This window comes from Dromiciops gliroides, chromosome 3, assembly GCF_019393635.1.
Source record: "Dromiciops gliroides isolate mDroGli1 chromosome 3, mDroGli1.pri, whole genome shotgun sequence".
Lineage (NCBI taxonomy): Eukaryota > Metazoa > Chordata > Mammalia > Microbiotheria > Microbiotheriidae > Dromiciops > Dromiciops gliroides.
In genome coordinates, this window is record NC_057863.1 from 333750228 (window position 1) to 333765922 (window position 15695).

The window sequence follows — 15695 nt, forward strand, 5'->3', positions numbered from 1 at the left end:
GTCTGAATGAAAAGTTAGAGAGCAAGTGAGCAATAAAGCAACAATAATGCAAGGGGACATTTTGAATCCCTTTATATCAGGGCTGGGGAAATTATGGCAAGCAAAGGAAATCTTTGTTATTGGGGGTCAGGGGTGCTGTTTAAAGTTAGTTAAGAGTTATACTTGATGATCTCCCACTAAAATTCTGCTGATTGTGGCAAGGAGGCAACCTTGGGTTTGCAAAGGCTATGGCAGTAGAGTATAAGCTTTGATGGGTCCTAGACCAACCTGGAAAGGCTTCAAGTCCAGGACCACTGATGAATTATGGGTCTATTGTGGAAGGACCAGATCCAACTGACTGATTTTTGGAGAGGCTCCTCACCAGGTTGGCTTCCCCAGGGTAATGATAATGTTGGGCCACAGAAACTCTTGAAGACCACTTACTTACTGAGTTACAGAGGTACTTCAAGTTTTGTCAGCAGAGGAGTAAAACCACATCAACAAAATTAGAGATGGCTGAAGTACTTAAGTATAATTAATATTAGAATATGATTACTTCAAAGTATTTCCATACTAAACTCTTCTCTCTTAAATAGGTTTTCTTTTTCTTTTTTTTTTAAAGGCATCTGTACCATATTATTGGTTATTTATTTGATAAAGCACTATGTCCCCTGTTCTCAACTTTTCATTCATTCTTCAGCAACCACACATTGTATCATGTCTGCTTTTTAAAATGAATAGGCAATAAGTCCATTTTTGTTTGTAGAGGAAAAACCTTCCCTACCTGCCTTAAATCTTAAAGCAATAAAAAGGTAAGTTTGATCCAAATACAAGTAAAATATCAGTTAAAAAAAGGTTTATTTAGAAGTTCAAAATATATCAGAGATAGTATTTTTGGCACCTCTTCAAATAACTGTCCCTCTATGACCTTCTGTCTGAGTGGAAGGGGAAGAGGACTGTTTTTAAAAGTTCTATTGTTTTTCTCTAAGGCAACAATTGGTCAAATTTCCCTCAATTCTCTCTCTCCAACTTCTGAAACACCCATAAAGAAAATAAACTAAAATCCCCAAACACCCAACTGAAACAAATATCAAATATACGGGCTTGGAGAAGACAATAGTAGCTAGCTAACAGTAATAGCTAACATTTATAAAGCACGTGAAAGCTTGAGAAGCACTTTACAAATATTCTTTTACTTGATCCTCACAACTACCCTGAGAGGTAGATGTCATTATTAACCTCACGTTAAAGATGAAGAAGCTGAGACACGTGGAGGTTAAGTGACTTGCCCTGGGTCACACAGCTAATGTTAAGTGTCTGAGGCCAGATTTGAACTCAGGTCCTCATGGTTCCAGTCCTAGAATCTAAAGGGATCGCTATTAAGCAACTAAAAAATGGTAATAGCAATCACAAAAAAATTAGAGTTGGATTTGGAGCCAGAAGACCTAAGGTCAAGTTCTACCTTAGATCCACATTAGGCTGTGTGACCATGGGCAAATCGCTTAACTTCTAAGTGTCCCAAGCAACTCTATAAGACAACTTGCAAAAAATGATCTGATCTGCATTGGTAGACCAAATCCCTCGCCAGGAGCTCCCTATACTGAAGAAATCACCAGCCTAGTTATTAGAAAAACAAAACTACAAAATCCAGTGTTGGCTTCATCAAGAACAAACAGTGCCAGATTAACATTTCTTTTTTAATTGGGTTACAAAACTGGTAGTTTGGGGGAATGCTGTAACTATAATTTACCAAGATTTTAGAAAGGCATTTGTTTGAAAATCTCATCCTACTCTTATAAAAACTAGATATCTGTACCAGAAGACAGGACAATCAGGCAGGTTTGGAGCTGGTTGTGCAGCTAGACCCCCAAAATAGTCAATTAACACATCCATTTTAACCTGGCAGCTCTCCAGCAGAATTTCCCAGGCACTTGTGCATGATCCAGTCTTGTTTAATAGTTTAATAATTTATTTAGTTAAAGAAGTATATGGTACATTGCATAAAACTGAAGAATGTCCAAAGCTGGGAAAGATAGCTAAATTACTGAATTAAAGAATCAAGATACAAAAATATCTTGACTGGGGGGCAGCTAGGTGGCGCAGTGGATAAAGCGCTGGCCCTGGATTCAGGAGGACCTGAGTTCAAAGCCAGCCTCAAACACTTGACACTTACTAGCTGTGTGACCCTGGGCAAGTCACTTAACCCTCATTGCCCTGCAAACAAAACAAAACAAAACAAAAAAAAATCTTGACAGGTTAGAATGCTGGGCTATTGTGTCAAGATAATGGAATGTGATAGATGAGATTTAGCAGATACTCATGGGCCCACCTGGAGACTACTAGATTGTAAACACACCAGGCTGGTACTTAAGAAGCTAAAAACTTTGAACTTTATATCCAGACCACCTTCGGGTCCAGTGAACCAATGAATTTGAATGACACTAGCCAAACAGCTTGAAGAACCTCCCATTTCTGGGAGGGAAACATGAAGCAAGAAGCAGACATTGGGGAGAGTCTTCTTCCTCTTTTGGCTGGAGAGATCAGCGTGGTGGCAGGACTTCACAAGGGAATTTAGGAAGGCGAGGATTTCAGGCTATAAGAAATCTGTTCTCAATCTTTCTCTTTCTTTTACTATCTTTCAATAAACCCTTAAAAAACCTAAACTCGTTTATCAGTGATTTTAGTCAGTTTCCCCCCAAAACTGGGGGGACAGATTAGAACCCACATTTAGAATATTAAATTAAACACTATACTGAGTAAGATACACACACACACACACACACACACACATGGATATGTGTGTATTTAACAGAGATAAATGAGAATTCTTACACTGTTGAAAAGAGCAACTTCACAAGTACAATAGGGGAAGACATGGCTAGATAGCAGTTCTTTTGAGAAAAATCTGAGTAAAAGTGTATGCCAAGTTCAATTCAAGTAAAGCAGATGATATGTATGGCAGGCAAGAAAACTAATGCCTCCCTAGGCTGTATTAAGAGGCATAAGCTCTCAGACATCTGGAGTGTTGCATTCAGTTCTGGGAGCATTTTTGAAGGACACCGATAACCTGGAAAGCATCCAGAGGACAATCAGAATGATGAAGAGCCTCTAGTTCATGCAATGTGAGGATTAGGGTATTGAGCCTGGAGAAGGGAGTTAGGATTGCTATCTTCAAGTATCTATCTGAAGGGCTATCATATGGAAGAGGGATTGCTCTGCAAGGTCCTCAGGAGGCAGAAGCCAAGCTTAGAAGTTGCAAAAAGGAAAATTTAGGCTTAATCTAAAGAAAGAATTCCTAAGTGGAATGAGCTGCCAAGGAAGGCAGTGGTTTTTCTCTAACTGGCGTTCTGCACAGTGCCCACAGGATGGACTGAAGCAGTCACACAATATTGGTTTGACTGACAAGTGTTAGTTGTGCCACCTTGGGAATGCCACTCACCTTATCCTCACCATAGCTTCTACATCTCTGAAATAAGAAGCTTTTAATAAATTGAAAGTGCTAATGTGCTCCTATTTTAAGAGAAACCATTATGAGAAAATCTTAATTTATAAAAATTACATATGGAAATTATGCTTTAAAAACCAGCATCTCTACTATAAGACTAGAAAGAATTGAAATGACACAAATATATCAATAGCTACTAAAAGCTTTAATTGTTTTGTTTTGTTTTTGTTTTTTGGAGCAGTGGAATGAGGGTTAAGTGACTTGCCCAGGGTCACACAGCTAGTAAATGTTAAGTGTCTGAGGCCAGATTTGAACTCAGGTACTCCTGAATCCAGGGTGCTTTATTCACTGTGCCATCTAGCTGCCCCTAATTGGGGTTTTTAAAAAGAAATTACTAAAAGTTTAAAAAGAAACTTTTAAAAGCCTAGAGAAATAGTCTAAAAACAGGACAGATAGAATTTTAATACATACATATGCGTGATTTGCTTCTTTTTTTTTTTTTTTAATGCTTTTGGTGAGGCAATTGGGGTTAAGTGACTTGCCCAGGGTCACACAGCTAGTAAGTGTTAAGTGTCTGAGGCCGGATTTGAACTCAGGTACTCCTGACTCCAGGGCCGGTGCTCTATCCACTGCGCCATCTAGCTGCCCCCGTAGTTTGCTTCTTTCTCCCATAGCCCTAGACCCAAAGGTTAGAGCCACCCCAGATATGTAGCTCCAGTTGCCTGCATCCTACCCTTTCCACCTCCACTCCGTATCTTATTACTACCTCAAACTTAGCTTATTACATTCCCCCTAAAGTCATTCTTTCTGACTTTCCTATTACCACAGTACCACCTGAAACTCTGGTGTTATTTCTTCTTCTTCTTTTTTATTTTTGGTGAGGCAATTGGGGTTAAGTGATTTGCCCAGGTCACACAGCTAGTAAGTGTCAAGTGTATGACGCCAGATTTGAACTCAGGTCCTCCTGACTCCAGGGCTGGTGCTCTATCCACTTCAACACCTAGCTGCCCCCTCTGGTGTTATTTCTAACCTACCCTTCTCCTCTACCTTTGCTTATCCTAAAAGTTCCAAAGCTATGCTCTGAGGTAGCTTTCTTCTCTGCCCCCTCAGCTTTATGGCCACCACCCTAGTATAGGCTTTTATTACCACCATCCTGAACTATAGCAATAGTTTCCTAACAGGACTTCCTGCTTCCATCTTCTTCCTCAAACTCTTTATGCTTATCTTTCTTCTATATGTAGGAAGCATATCTGAAGATATATTTATCATCCATATGTGTATATATATATGTATATATGTGTGTGTATAAACATATAGTCATGTTACTCTTCTCAAAATCCTCTAGTTTCCTATTGTCTAAACTAAGCAATCTTCAAATTTCTTGCCTGACACTCCAGAACCCTCCATAATCTGCGAACTACCCTACTTTTACAACTTACAAACCTTCCATGTAAACTACAAACATAGCAGATCACCCAGGTATACCTGCTGTACATGCTTACCTACCTCAGTACCTTTGCTTATCACAAAAATCAATCACGGAGGGAAAGGTAAATTGGGCAACCTTCTGTCTAAATTCTTACATACCCCTTAGTCACTGAATGGTGTAGCCTCTCAAACAAAATGAGACCTGAGAAAGGACTTAATTTTGGAAAGGCCCTAGGTCACCCACTGCATTATGGGACATCACAATCCCCTTGACTTTTGTCTTTGTCACTGTACTTTGATGACTCTAGAGCAAAGTGCAGCTCTGCCTCACTTAAATCCAATTCACCTCAAGCCAAGACATCAACCTTGTGAAGTCATTAATCCTCTTTGAGGACAAAGGACTAACAACCGCCTTTGTTTTTGCTGTTCAGAATGTTTTCCCTTCCTCCCTCTGCCCAATATTTTCATCCCTCTTTTAAAGACCAATGCAAAGGAGGAAAGGCAGTGAGCTCCCGACCTCATGACATGATCGCTCCAAAAAACATCCAAATAACACCATAGGAAAATGCCCAGAGCAGCAAAACTCACAGAAGAATGTGCTGAAATCATCTTCTAACCAAGAACGGCTTGGAAGGTCAGAAGGAGGGAGTTGCTGTGCTGATACAGGAGTTGAGCCCAACCACACAGTCACCCTGACACATCTGAAGCACCAGTGTCATCTGGAACTAAGCTCACAATCTGGTGAATGGGCTGAGCCCTGGGCAGGAGGGAGACTAGAGGGGTTTATGCTGGTGCTGAGGCAGAACTTGAATTTTACACCCCTACTGAGAACCAGGAGGTAGGCTCAAGTAGCAGTGGTCCAGGTTGGGGAGGGGCACAGGCTCAGAGCTAACAACCACAACACACAAAGCTGGTTGATTAGCAAGTTGGCCTGGGGTCATCTAAGGACCAGGGAAAAGGCCAGGGAGTGAAGAACCTGATTCTCCTTAAATCATACCACCTGGGACTTCTTAAGCTTGGGATACTGCAGCCTGGAAACAGTGCCCCACTTTAAGGAGCTAAAAGTCTAGTAAAAGAAAGGCAAGATAAGCGGACAGAGAAAGGTGAGGACACATAGAAAAGTTCTCTTCAGTAACAAGGAACACCAAGGGGTACCCTCAGAGGAAGATGTCAACATCATTGCCCCTATATCTAAAGCTTCCCAAGAAAAATACAAATGGGTCTCAGGCCATAGAGGTGCTCAAAAAGGACTTTGAAGATAAAGTTAGAGAGGTCGAGGGAAAACAATGGAAAGAGAAATGAGGGTGATGCAGGAAAGACATGAGAAAAAAGTCAACAGCTTGAAAAGTCAAATAGAAAAGGAGGTACAAAAGCTCTCTGATGAAAATAATTGCCTAAGAATTAGGATTGAACAAATGGAAGCCAGTGACTTTATGAAGAAACCAAGACACAATAAAGCAAAACCAAATGAATAAAAAAAATAGAGGGCAACGTGAAATATCTTCTGGGAAAAACTGCTGACCTGGAAAATAGTTCTAGGAGAGATAACTTGAAAATTATTGGTCTACCTGAAAACCATGATCAAAAAAAGAGCTTAGACACCATCTTCCAAGATATTCTCAGGGAAAATTGCCCTGAAATTCTAGAAGAAGCTAAAATAGAAATTGAATGAATCCACCCTATCACCTCCAGAAAGAGATCCCAAAAGGAAAATTCCTAGGAATATTATAGCCAAATTCCAGACCTCTCAGGTCAAGGAGAAAATATTGCAAGCTGCCAAAAAGAAAGAATTCAAGTACTGTGGAGACCCAGTCAGGATAACACAAGATCTAGCAGCTTCTACATTAAAGGACTGGAGGGCATGGAATATGATATTCCAAAGGGCAAAGGAAATGGGATTACAACCAAGAATCACCTAACCAGCAAAATTCAGCATTATCTTTCAGCGGAAAAAATGGGACTTTAATGAAAAAGAAGACTTTCAGGTATTTGTGATGAAAAGACCTGAACTGAATGGCAAATTTGACTTTCAAATACAAGACCCTAGAGAACCATAAAAAATTGGAGATAGGGGACATACCTGGGGTTGTACAGTGGGCGACTGTCTTGTGTCTGAGGCCAGGTTTTGGCTGGGATCCCCCTGGGTCCAGGGGTGATGCTTTGTCCACTGTGTCACTTAGCTAGGTGATGATATCTTTAAGGTTAAATTGAGGGGTGAAGGGAATGAACTGGGGGAGGGGGAAGGGCAGAAGTGAAATCCTACATAAAAGTAACAGGAAAGGCTTATGAAGTTTGGGGAAGAGCTGGGAGAGGAGCAGGGCAGTAAATGAATTTTACACTCATCAGAAAAGGCTCAAAAACCTTAAACTCATCAGAGCAGCCTCAAGGAGGAACTAACGGACACACCCAACTGGGTGGAGTAATCTATTTAATCTGGGCAGTAAATGAGCCTAACACTCATCAGAATTGGCTCAAAGACCTCAATCTCATTAGAATTGGCTCAAGGAGGGAATAATGTACACACTCAATTGGGTGGAGTAATGTCTCTAACCCTGCAGGAAAATAGGAGGGGAAGGGGATAAAGAGAGAGGGGCAAAAGAAGGAAGGGCAGAGTGGGGGGAGGGTACAGACAGAAGCAAATCCCTTTTGAAGAGTGATAGGATGAAAGAAAGATGGATAATAGAATAAATATCATGGGGAAGGGAATAGAATGGAAGGGAAAACAGTTAACAATAGTAATCATGAAAAAGAGAAAAGGGGGGAAATTGTACAAAAAATATTTATAGCAACTCTTGGTGGAGGCTAATGAATTGAGAATCAAGGGAATGTCTATCAATTGAGGAATGATGGAAAAGCTGTGATATATGATTACTAGTGGAATGGTCTGTGCTAAAGAAATGACAAACAGGATGATCCCTGAAAACATGGAAAGACTAATGAACATCGATCTATAGTGAAGTGAGCAGACTGTGAGGACATCGTGCATAGTGACAGCAGTATTGTTCAATGAGCAATTGTGAATGAACTTAACTACTCTCAGCAACACAATGATCCAAGACAATCCCAAGGAACTAATGCATGAAGCTTACTATGCACCCCTATAGAAAGAACTGATAAAAAGAACAACTTGTGGATTGTACATATATAACCTGATTGTGATCTTGTGGAGGGGGGAGGGAAAGGAGGGAGGGAGAAAAATTTGGGACTCTAAATCTTATGAAATGAATGTTGAAAACTACCCTTACATGTAAATGGAAAAATAAATTAATGTTTGTTGCTAAAAAAAAAAGACCAATGCAAAGACCTACCCTCTTCCATGAAACCTTCTCCCCAGCCAGTAATGATACTTTTCTTATCATGCATAATTTATTTGCAATTCTCCTGAACTTTTTATTGAAAAGGGCGTTTATTAAGTATAAATGCAGTAAATAAAGGTTATGACCTGGAAGGGAGGTAATATTTAGATTAACATGGTCCTTTTCCTCAGAAATAGAACAATAAGCATAAGCACATTAAGGAAAATGCAAGATACTGTTCTACAAGATCTGAGGGAAGTAAGGTCATTACTGACAGGAGATTTAAAAACCTTCCTACAACTAAGTAGAAGGTAGCATTTGATTTGGGTCTAAAGGATTTACATCAAAGCATAAACAACTGATATTCTCTCCATTTCTGGTTTGATAGCAAAGGGATCAAAGTTAAGGTTAAGGCAGGAGTTGAGGGGTCCTAATAAGGGAAAGCTGAGAATCACAATTCCCCTACCTTCCAGATTTACCTAGGTTCACCCTTGATACTTTCAACTCTCTTTGTACAATTACATGTGTTTGAATATTTTTACCTCCTTTCCAGCAGCAGTATATAACAAAGTAAGCAACATAAATTAGTATATAGAAGTGCTTCCTTACGGATTTGTAGTATAGCTAATTATTGTGTTGTATCTTAATGATACGCGTGTGAAGAGTGTAATGGAAAGATAAGTGGAAAGGGAAATCAGAGTAAAGCATTCTCACATACTAGCTTTATGAGCTTAGGCAAGACAGCTTCACCATCTTCGACTCTAAAACCCCAAAATTCTTGTTAAAATTAAGGTATTGGGGGGGGGGAGGGGGTGTGCAGCTAGATGGCGAAGTGGATAAAGCACCAGTCCTGGATTCAGGAGGACCTGAGTTCAAATCTGGCTTCAGACACTTGACACTTAACTAGCTGTGTGATCCTGGGCAAGTCACTTAACCCTCATTTCCCCACCCAGAAAAAAAAATTCTGTGATTAAAATTAAGGTATCTGTATATCTGTGAATGTTTTTGTTTGAGAGTAGATGAGGTGTGGTACAGATAGAGCACAGGCCCAGGAGTCAGGAGGACCTGAATTCAAATCTGGCCTCAGACACTTAACACTATACTAGCTGTTGTGACCCTGGGCAAGTCACTTAACCCCAATTGCCTCAATTAAAATTAAAAAAAAAAAAAGAGTAGATGAGGCTTTTGTTATTATTACTATGCACAGTTGGAATTCAAACTAAACCTTGGAGTATCTTAAATCTTTCCCTCACTTCCCACTCAGTTTCTATATAAAGCAGGTCCTAACTAGTTTAGTCCTTGCCTTTTTTTAACCTTGATTTTTCTTATTCAAAAAAACACCCAAATCTTGGTAAATGATCCTTCATATTAATAATATTTTACAAATTTAAATATTTTATAGATAACCAAAACATTGGAGAAAAATTTTTTAAAAAAGATTATTAGCAAGCATTACTACGGCGATGAGTAAGTCACTGCCTAGACAAAGAAAGGCAAAGTGAATGCTGTGTCCAAAAACACAGTATGTCCTAATTATTTTATTCATAATGGAAATTTGTTATATTATTATAGAAAAGATCGAGTTCAGCAATTGTTTATCGGTGACTACTCCATACCAGGTACAGTGCTAAGGGTTGGGAATACAAAGGCAAAAATTAAAACAAGTTCTTGTTCTCAAAGAGCTTACATTCTCTACAGAGAAGCAACAGATATAGAGAAGTAAACAAAGTAAACACAAAGTAATTGTGGGGCAATTACTAACAACTGGTGATAATCAAGAAAGGCCTTTTGCTGGAGATGGCAACTGAAATGAGTCTTGAATGGAGCGAGGAGTAAGAGGTGAGGAGAGAAACACATTATGGGAATGGGGAAGTAATGCTTAGGAAACAGGACCTAAACTCAATGGATAAAAAAAAGACTTTAGATCAAGTGAGACAAGCTCCTCCCCAACAGGATACAAAATCAAGGGCACAAGCAGAGGAGTTATCCTTATCCAGAAGGGCCACAATTTTCTCTGAGACTGGATCAAAGGAGATAACAGAGAAAAATATTGGAGGGATCTGAACTTTAGAGATCATCTAGTCTAGAACCATTGCTTTACAGATGAGAAAACTGAGGCCCTAAAAGATGAAAGTGACTCGTTCAAAGTCATTCTAGGAACCAGGATTCGAATCAATGTCTTCTGATTCCAAATTCTGTTATTTCCACTCTGCCACATACTAGAACACAGGAGAAAGAGCATATTGTAGTAACCCTAAAGAATTGTTTTAAACTGTAAGGAATTAATTGTGATTTGGGGTTTCATAACCCTATCTTTGCTTTATTATGGCAGACTGAAAAAATGTAAGCTTGAAAAGCCTAAGAGAGGATGGGTGTGTACTTTGGGAGATAAACTGAACAAACCAGAGGAACTCTGACCACAGGGAATATTTATTGAAACTAAGTAACTATGCCTCCTTTTTTAGCCTTCCCCAAGTCCAGGTGGGTCTGGCTAGATTATAATTGGAGACAGCCTATGTGGGTGTGCTGAGCCAATCAGAGACATCAGCATAACTAAGAATGGCCCCTCCCCTTCCTATGGAAAGTCAGAGATCACAGTTGAGTTTCAGTAGAGGGGTTAGAGAAGAAGAAAAGGCAGTTTTGAGAGGGTTCTGAAACAGGGAAGGAAGGCAGACAGAGGAGCTGCTGGTGTTTGACCTTTGGATATAAACAGAAGAGACTACACAGCTAATTCTCCTTAGAGCTACAGATTTCAGGTGCTGGTAAGTTTGTTTTGTAGGCAAAGCTAGCTCTTTGGAGCTAGCTGGGCTGGAGGCAGGTTTGGATGCCTGGGGCCTTTTTACCCCCAGAGATTTATACATTGTTTCTAGTTCTATTAATCTCACTTGTGTTTTGAATTTGTTCCCATTAATAAACCTGTGTTTTGTCTTTGAAAGAGGTTGTTTCTTTTCTTACCCCAATGTTAAGGCGAGCCGCCCAATTATCTCTTCCAATACTAAATTTGGCCCTTACAAATCAAAGTTCCAAAGTTTTAGCACTGATGGAACTTAGATTGTCTAAACCAATTCCCTTTAATGGGTGAGGAAACCACCAAGGCTGAGGGAGGTGAAGTTAAATCGCTCAAGTTCATAACAGCCATGTTTTTTTCATGTCTTGAAAGCAAAGAATAAGAAATCTTCATGCAATACAGTGTTGTGACACACTTGTTACTTCTAAAATGGAACATAATTTCATAAACTTTTAAAAAACATTACCTATTTTTTTAAAAATCTGTTCTAAAAGAACAGTCCCAAATGATAAGTTTCCCAGACAGTAAAGAAGTCATTCTAGTAGGAATGGACTACAGGAACAAATCATTTTAAATTGCTGCATCCATAGTACTTAACACAAAGCTTTAACACAAAGCACAGTAGATAGTTTTAGACCTTGACTACTGAGTTCCCTATCACAGGGGCTTTTCCTGTAAAAGCCCCAGGAATGCTCTAATGATGTAAATTGGACTAAATGTTACTTGAGTCCCTACCAGATCTCAGATTCTGGGTTCCTACAGAAAAGAACACGTTTAAAGAACCTGGAATTTTGGAAAAGCAAGACAGAACTTCTGGCTTCAGATTGATCAAATGTCTGGACTAGAGAAACCTGGTTGGTTTGGGTATGTATTCGAGAAGCTACAAGTTTGACTGGAATGTGTCGGTCAACTTTACACAGAAAAACAATTTTTTAAAAAGAACAGAAGTACTCCTAGCTTGTTGACAACTCAAATCTAAATGTATATAAAGGGGCAGCTAGGTGGCACAGTGGATAAAGCACTGGTCCTGGATTCAGGAGGACCTGAGTTCAAATTCAGCCTCAGACACTTAATACTTACTAGCTGTGTGACCCTAACCCTCACTGCCTCCCCCCCCCCAATGAGCTTAAATGCATATAACAAGAGATCACCTGAAAGAGTAAATAAACTTTATTACTCATGAGGAGAGAAGTCAGTAATATCTTCTTATACAAAGAGCAGCCCACTGAACTGATTCAGCCATTCTGGAAAGCAATTTGGACTATGCCCAAAAAACTATTAAACTGCTATCATTTGACTGAGTGATACTGCTACTAGGTCAATACTCACAAAGAGATAAAAAAAGAAGAAAAGGACCATATGTACAAAATAGTTATAATTTTTATGTTGGCAAAGAATTGGAAATTGAGGGGTCCATCAATTAGAGAGTAACTGAACAAGTTATGGCCTTGATTGTGATAAAGACTTGTGCTTTAAGAAATGATGAAAAGAAAAGTTTCACACAAACTCTGGGGAAATGTACAACCTGATGCAGAGTTGAGGTGAGCATAATCAAGAAAACAGTTTATAACACTATTGTAAAGAAAAAAGCTTTGAAAGACTTGGGAACTCTGATTAAGTATGATTCTAAAGGACTCATGATGAAATATGCTGTCCAGTGTTGTCAGAGTGCAAACTGAGACATTGCTATTGTCAGAAGGTTGTTCTGATAACAGTAGAAATGTCAGGGGCCTGGTGCTCAAGAGACCTGTGTCTAGTATTAGTTCTGCCACCAAAGCAATGTGACCTTGATCAAAACATTTCACCTCTCAGGGCCCTAATTTCTTCACCTGTAACATGAGGAATCAGATGAAAATATCTTCTAACTCTGCCAGACTATGCTCACATGACATACTTTACATGAGAAACAGTTTTAAGAAAATAAGCATGGCTAAGAAATCAATTAAGAGAAGACACTGGTAATGGAGGGCAAAACACATGTAAATTATGGATGACTTAGGAAAACAAATAGTGTATATAATCTGTAAAAATGATCAGAAAATATCATTTCTATTTGTTACCAAATGAATACACCATGGATAGTTTGCTCAATTAGGAAAACCTGGGTTTCAAGTTCTGCCTCCAACACAAATAGCTGTATGACTGCCAATCACTTAGGCTTATCAAGTGTCCAAGGACAACTCTCTAAGGCTACGAACTGCAGAACATAAAATACCAAATTTTCATTATTGGTAGAATAATCAATGCATCTACATGTCCTACTGAAATTGGATCAGTCATATTTTAAGATATACATATGGATGGAATAAGCATTTATTAATTCAGTTACTATATGTCTGGCACTTTACAAAAATTATTTCTTTTTTCCTTTTTCTTTTTGCGGGTCAATGAGGGTTAAGTGACTTGCCTAGGGTCACACAGATAGTAAGTGTCAAGTGTCTGAGGCCGAATTTGAACTCAGGTACTCCTGAATCCAGGGCCAGTGCTTTATCCACTGCGCCACCTACCTGCCCCTACAAAAATTATTTCAACAACCCTGGGAGGTAAGTGCTATTATTATCCCTGTTTTAACAGTTGAGGAAACTAGTGTCTGAAGACAAATTTGAACTCAGGTCCTTCCTGACTCAAGGCTGGGTTCTATCTACTGTTTCACCCAGCTGCCTCTCCCTCTAGTGAAAGTCCTTAGGAATCTAATCTGCAAAATACAGGGGTGGCTCAAATGGCCTCCAAGGATAAGTCCTCTTGTACTATTGTACAAGATATATGACAGTTATATTTAGTGTACTGAGTAGCTAAACTTAGGCCCAATATGGATTTTTCTTTAGCAAAACCGGATTGTTGTTAAATCTCAAACGGTGAATAAACATTTATGTTTAGATGGGTTGGGGCAGCTAGATGGCGCAGTGGATGGCCCTGGAGTCAGGACCTGAGTTCAAATCTGGCCTCAAGACACTTAACATTTACTGGCTGTGTGACCCTGGGCAAGTCACTCAACCCTCATTGTCTCACCAAAAAAAAAAAAAGAAGAACGGGTTTACATACACATGGGAAAATGTGGTTAATTTCATTGTGTGTGTGTGGGGGGGAGTAAAATATTTTAAAACATCACCACTCCAAAATCTACATAATTATGAAAACTATGAACTGTCCCATGGTTACAACATATGCTTTGTTTAAAGAAACAACACCCCAAACCCTATGTTTTCCTTCCATAACTGGATACCCTACGCAGTGTATTCCAAAATTCCTTCACAATGATTTGAGTTATGTGGATCACAGTCTGGGATTTAATTTTACAAGTGGCATTTTTTTCCTTTGCTTTTCAGTCCATTTTAACTTTTTCCTCTAGTGGGACAAAAGGCATTGGTGGGGTTCCAGCGAAGGTTTCTGAAACCGGTTTTCCCTCCCAACATTCAGCATTTTAGCTAGAGAGGATCCCAAATTCAAATTTCCGCTCCACCCGAACTGCAAATTTTAAGTTTGTGGCTAGTGAATAACAGAAGACATACACACCTATCCCTCACTGGTACCACTCCCGAATCGGAGAAATGGGGGGTAGGGAGAGCCAGGAAACGGCTACCAAACTCAGACACCCCAGCTCCAAGCACACGCGCTCGTACACACACACACACACACACACACACACACACAAACACACACTCACTCACTCACACACTCACTCTCTCCTCCCTTCCCCCTCTCTGATACATTGACCGCCCCACCCTCCAAATTGACAGAGTGAGGGTTCAGGGAGGGAGACACAAAGACACAGACAACCCCTGCCCCGCAAACACGTGTCTTCCCTCGCATACACTCTCACCCTTTCGGGGTGGGGGTGCGGGGGTGTGTGTCTCCTGAACTGCTCCTCTCTCACTAGCCGGGTCGGGATTAGGGCGGGAGGGGGAGGGGGAGGGGAGGGATAGGGAGCCAGGACCTGGTTGGGCTCTCAGGATCACCCTCATTCATTCCACCCCGGGTCCGAGACTACCACGCCTCGGGGATGGGACTTTATGATGCTTGGTTCCCGCCACTTAGGAGCCCAGAGCTAGCGGCCGCCCCAGACTCCCCTTATCCCCGGTCCCAAGCCGAGAGAAGCTCGAAGGCGGCGGGGACCGAGGCCGCGCAAACGGGGTCCCCACCCCTCCTTCACCCCAGGGTCGGCTCTCCGAGGTTCCAGCGGGCGGCGTCCTCGCCCCTCCGTGACCTCCAAGGGCTCCAGGGAAGGGAGCTCTCGCTCCTCTCCTCCACTCGAGCAGAACCCGGCTCGTTCGTCTGGTCCAAGCCGGGACACAGGCCCCGCGGGACCGGGGAGTTGGGGTGCGCCTAGAGCAAAGGGGCCCCTCACCTGGAACTCAGCGAACTCCTCACAATTCACACCTCCAGTGGGCGCCGACATATTGGACAGGCGCGAGGACCCCGGCGGAGGCCAATCACTGAGGAGTGAGGCTGTCCGAGGCAAAGCCTGAACAGAAATAACCTGGGGTAAAGGCAGCGGTCCTCACCTCTGACCCTCTTCTACCGTGGTCTCATCTTCCATTCTCTCTTTGCTTCACACTCCTCCCAATCCTGTGCGTCCTCACCCTTGTCCCACTTAACAGTTCACCTCCTGATGGCCTTGACTTTGGTTCAAAGGCCGCTGGCAGTTTGAGGGACTGAGGAATGATGTGGATACTGGACTGCTGAGAGAAGTTCTAAAAGTGACAGAAACAAAAAGTTAGTTGAATCTCTTTAAAAAAACCCAACAACCTGGGAATAAATA

The 15695-nt window shown here is 40.9% G+C and overlaps 1 protein-coding gene across 2 annotated transcripts in view; it reads right to left on the reverse strand.

Annotated features, from left to right (window-relative positions):
* The window catches only part of MIX23 (mitochondrial matrix import factor 23), a 35369-nt gene extending 19791 nt beyond the window's left edge, over positions 1–15578 (reverse strand). The window contains exon 1 of one of the 2 annotated variants that reach the window (XM_043996273.1): positions 15439–15578. Coding sequence is in view for 1 of the 2 variants with exons in the window: in XM_043996272.1 (XP_043852207.1) it covers positions 15282–15332 (51 nt within the window). In the remaining variant the exon portion in view is untranslated. The other variant, XM_043996272.1, reaches the window with a different exon arrangement.
* Between the last annotated feature and the right edge of the window lie 117 nt (positions 15579–15695).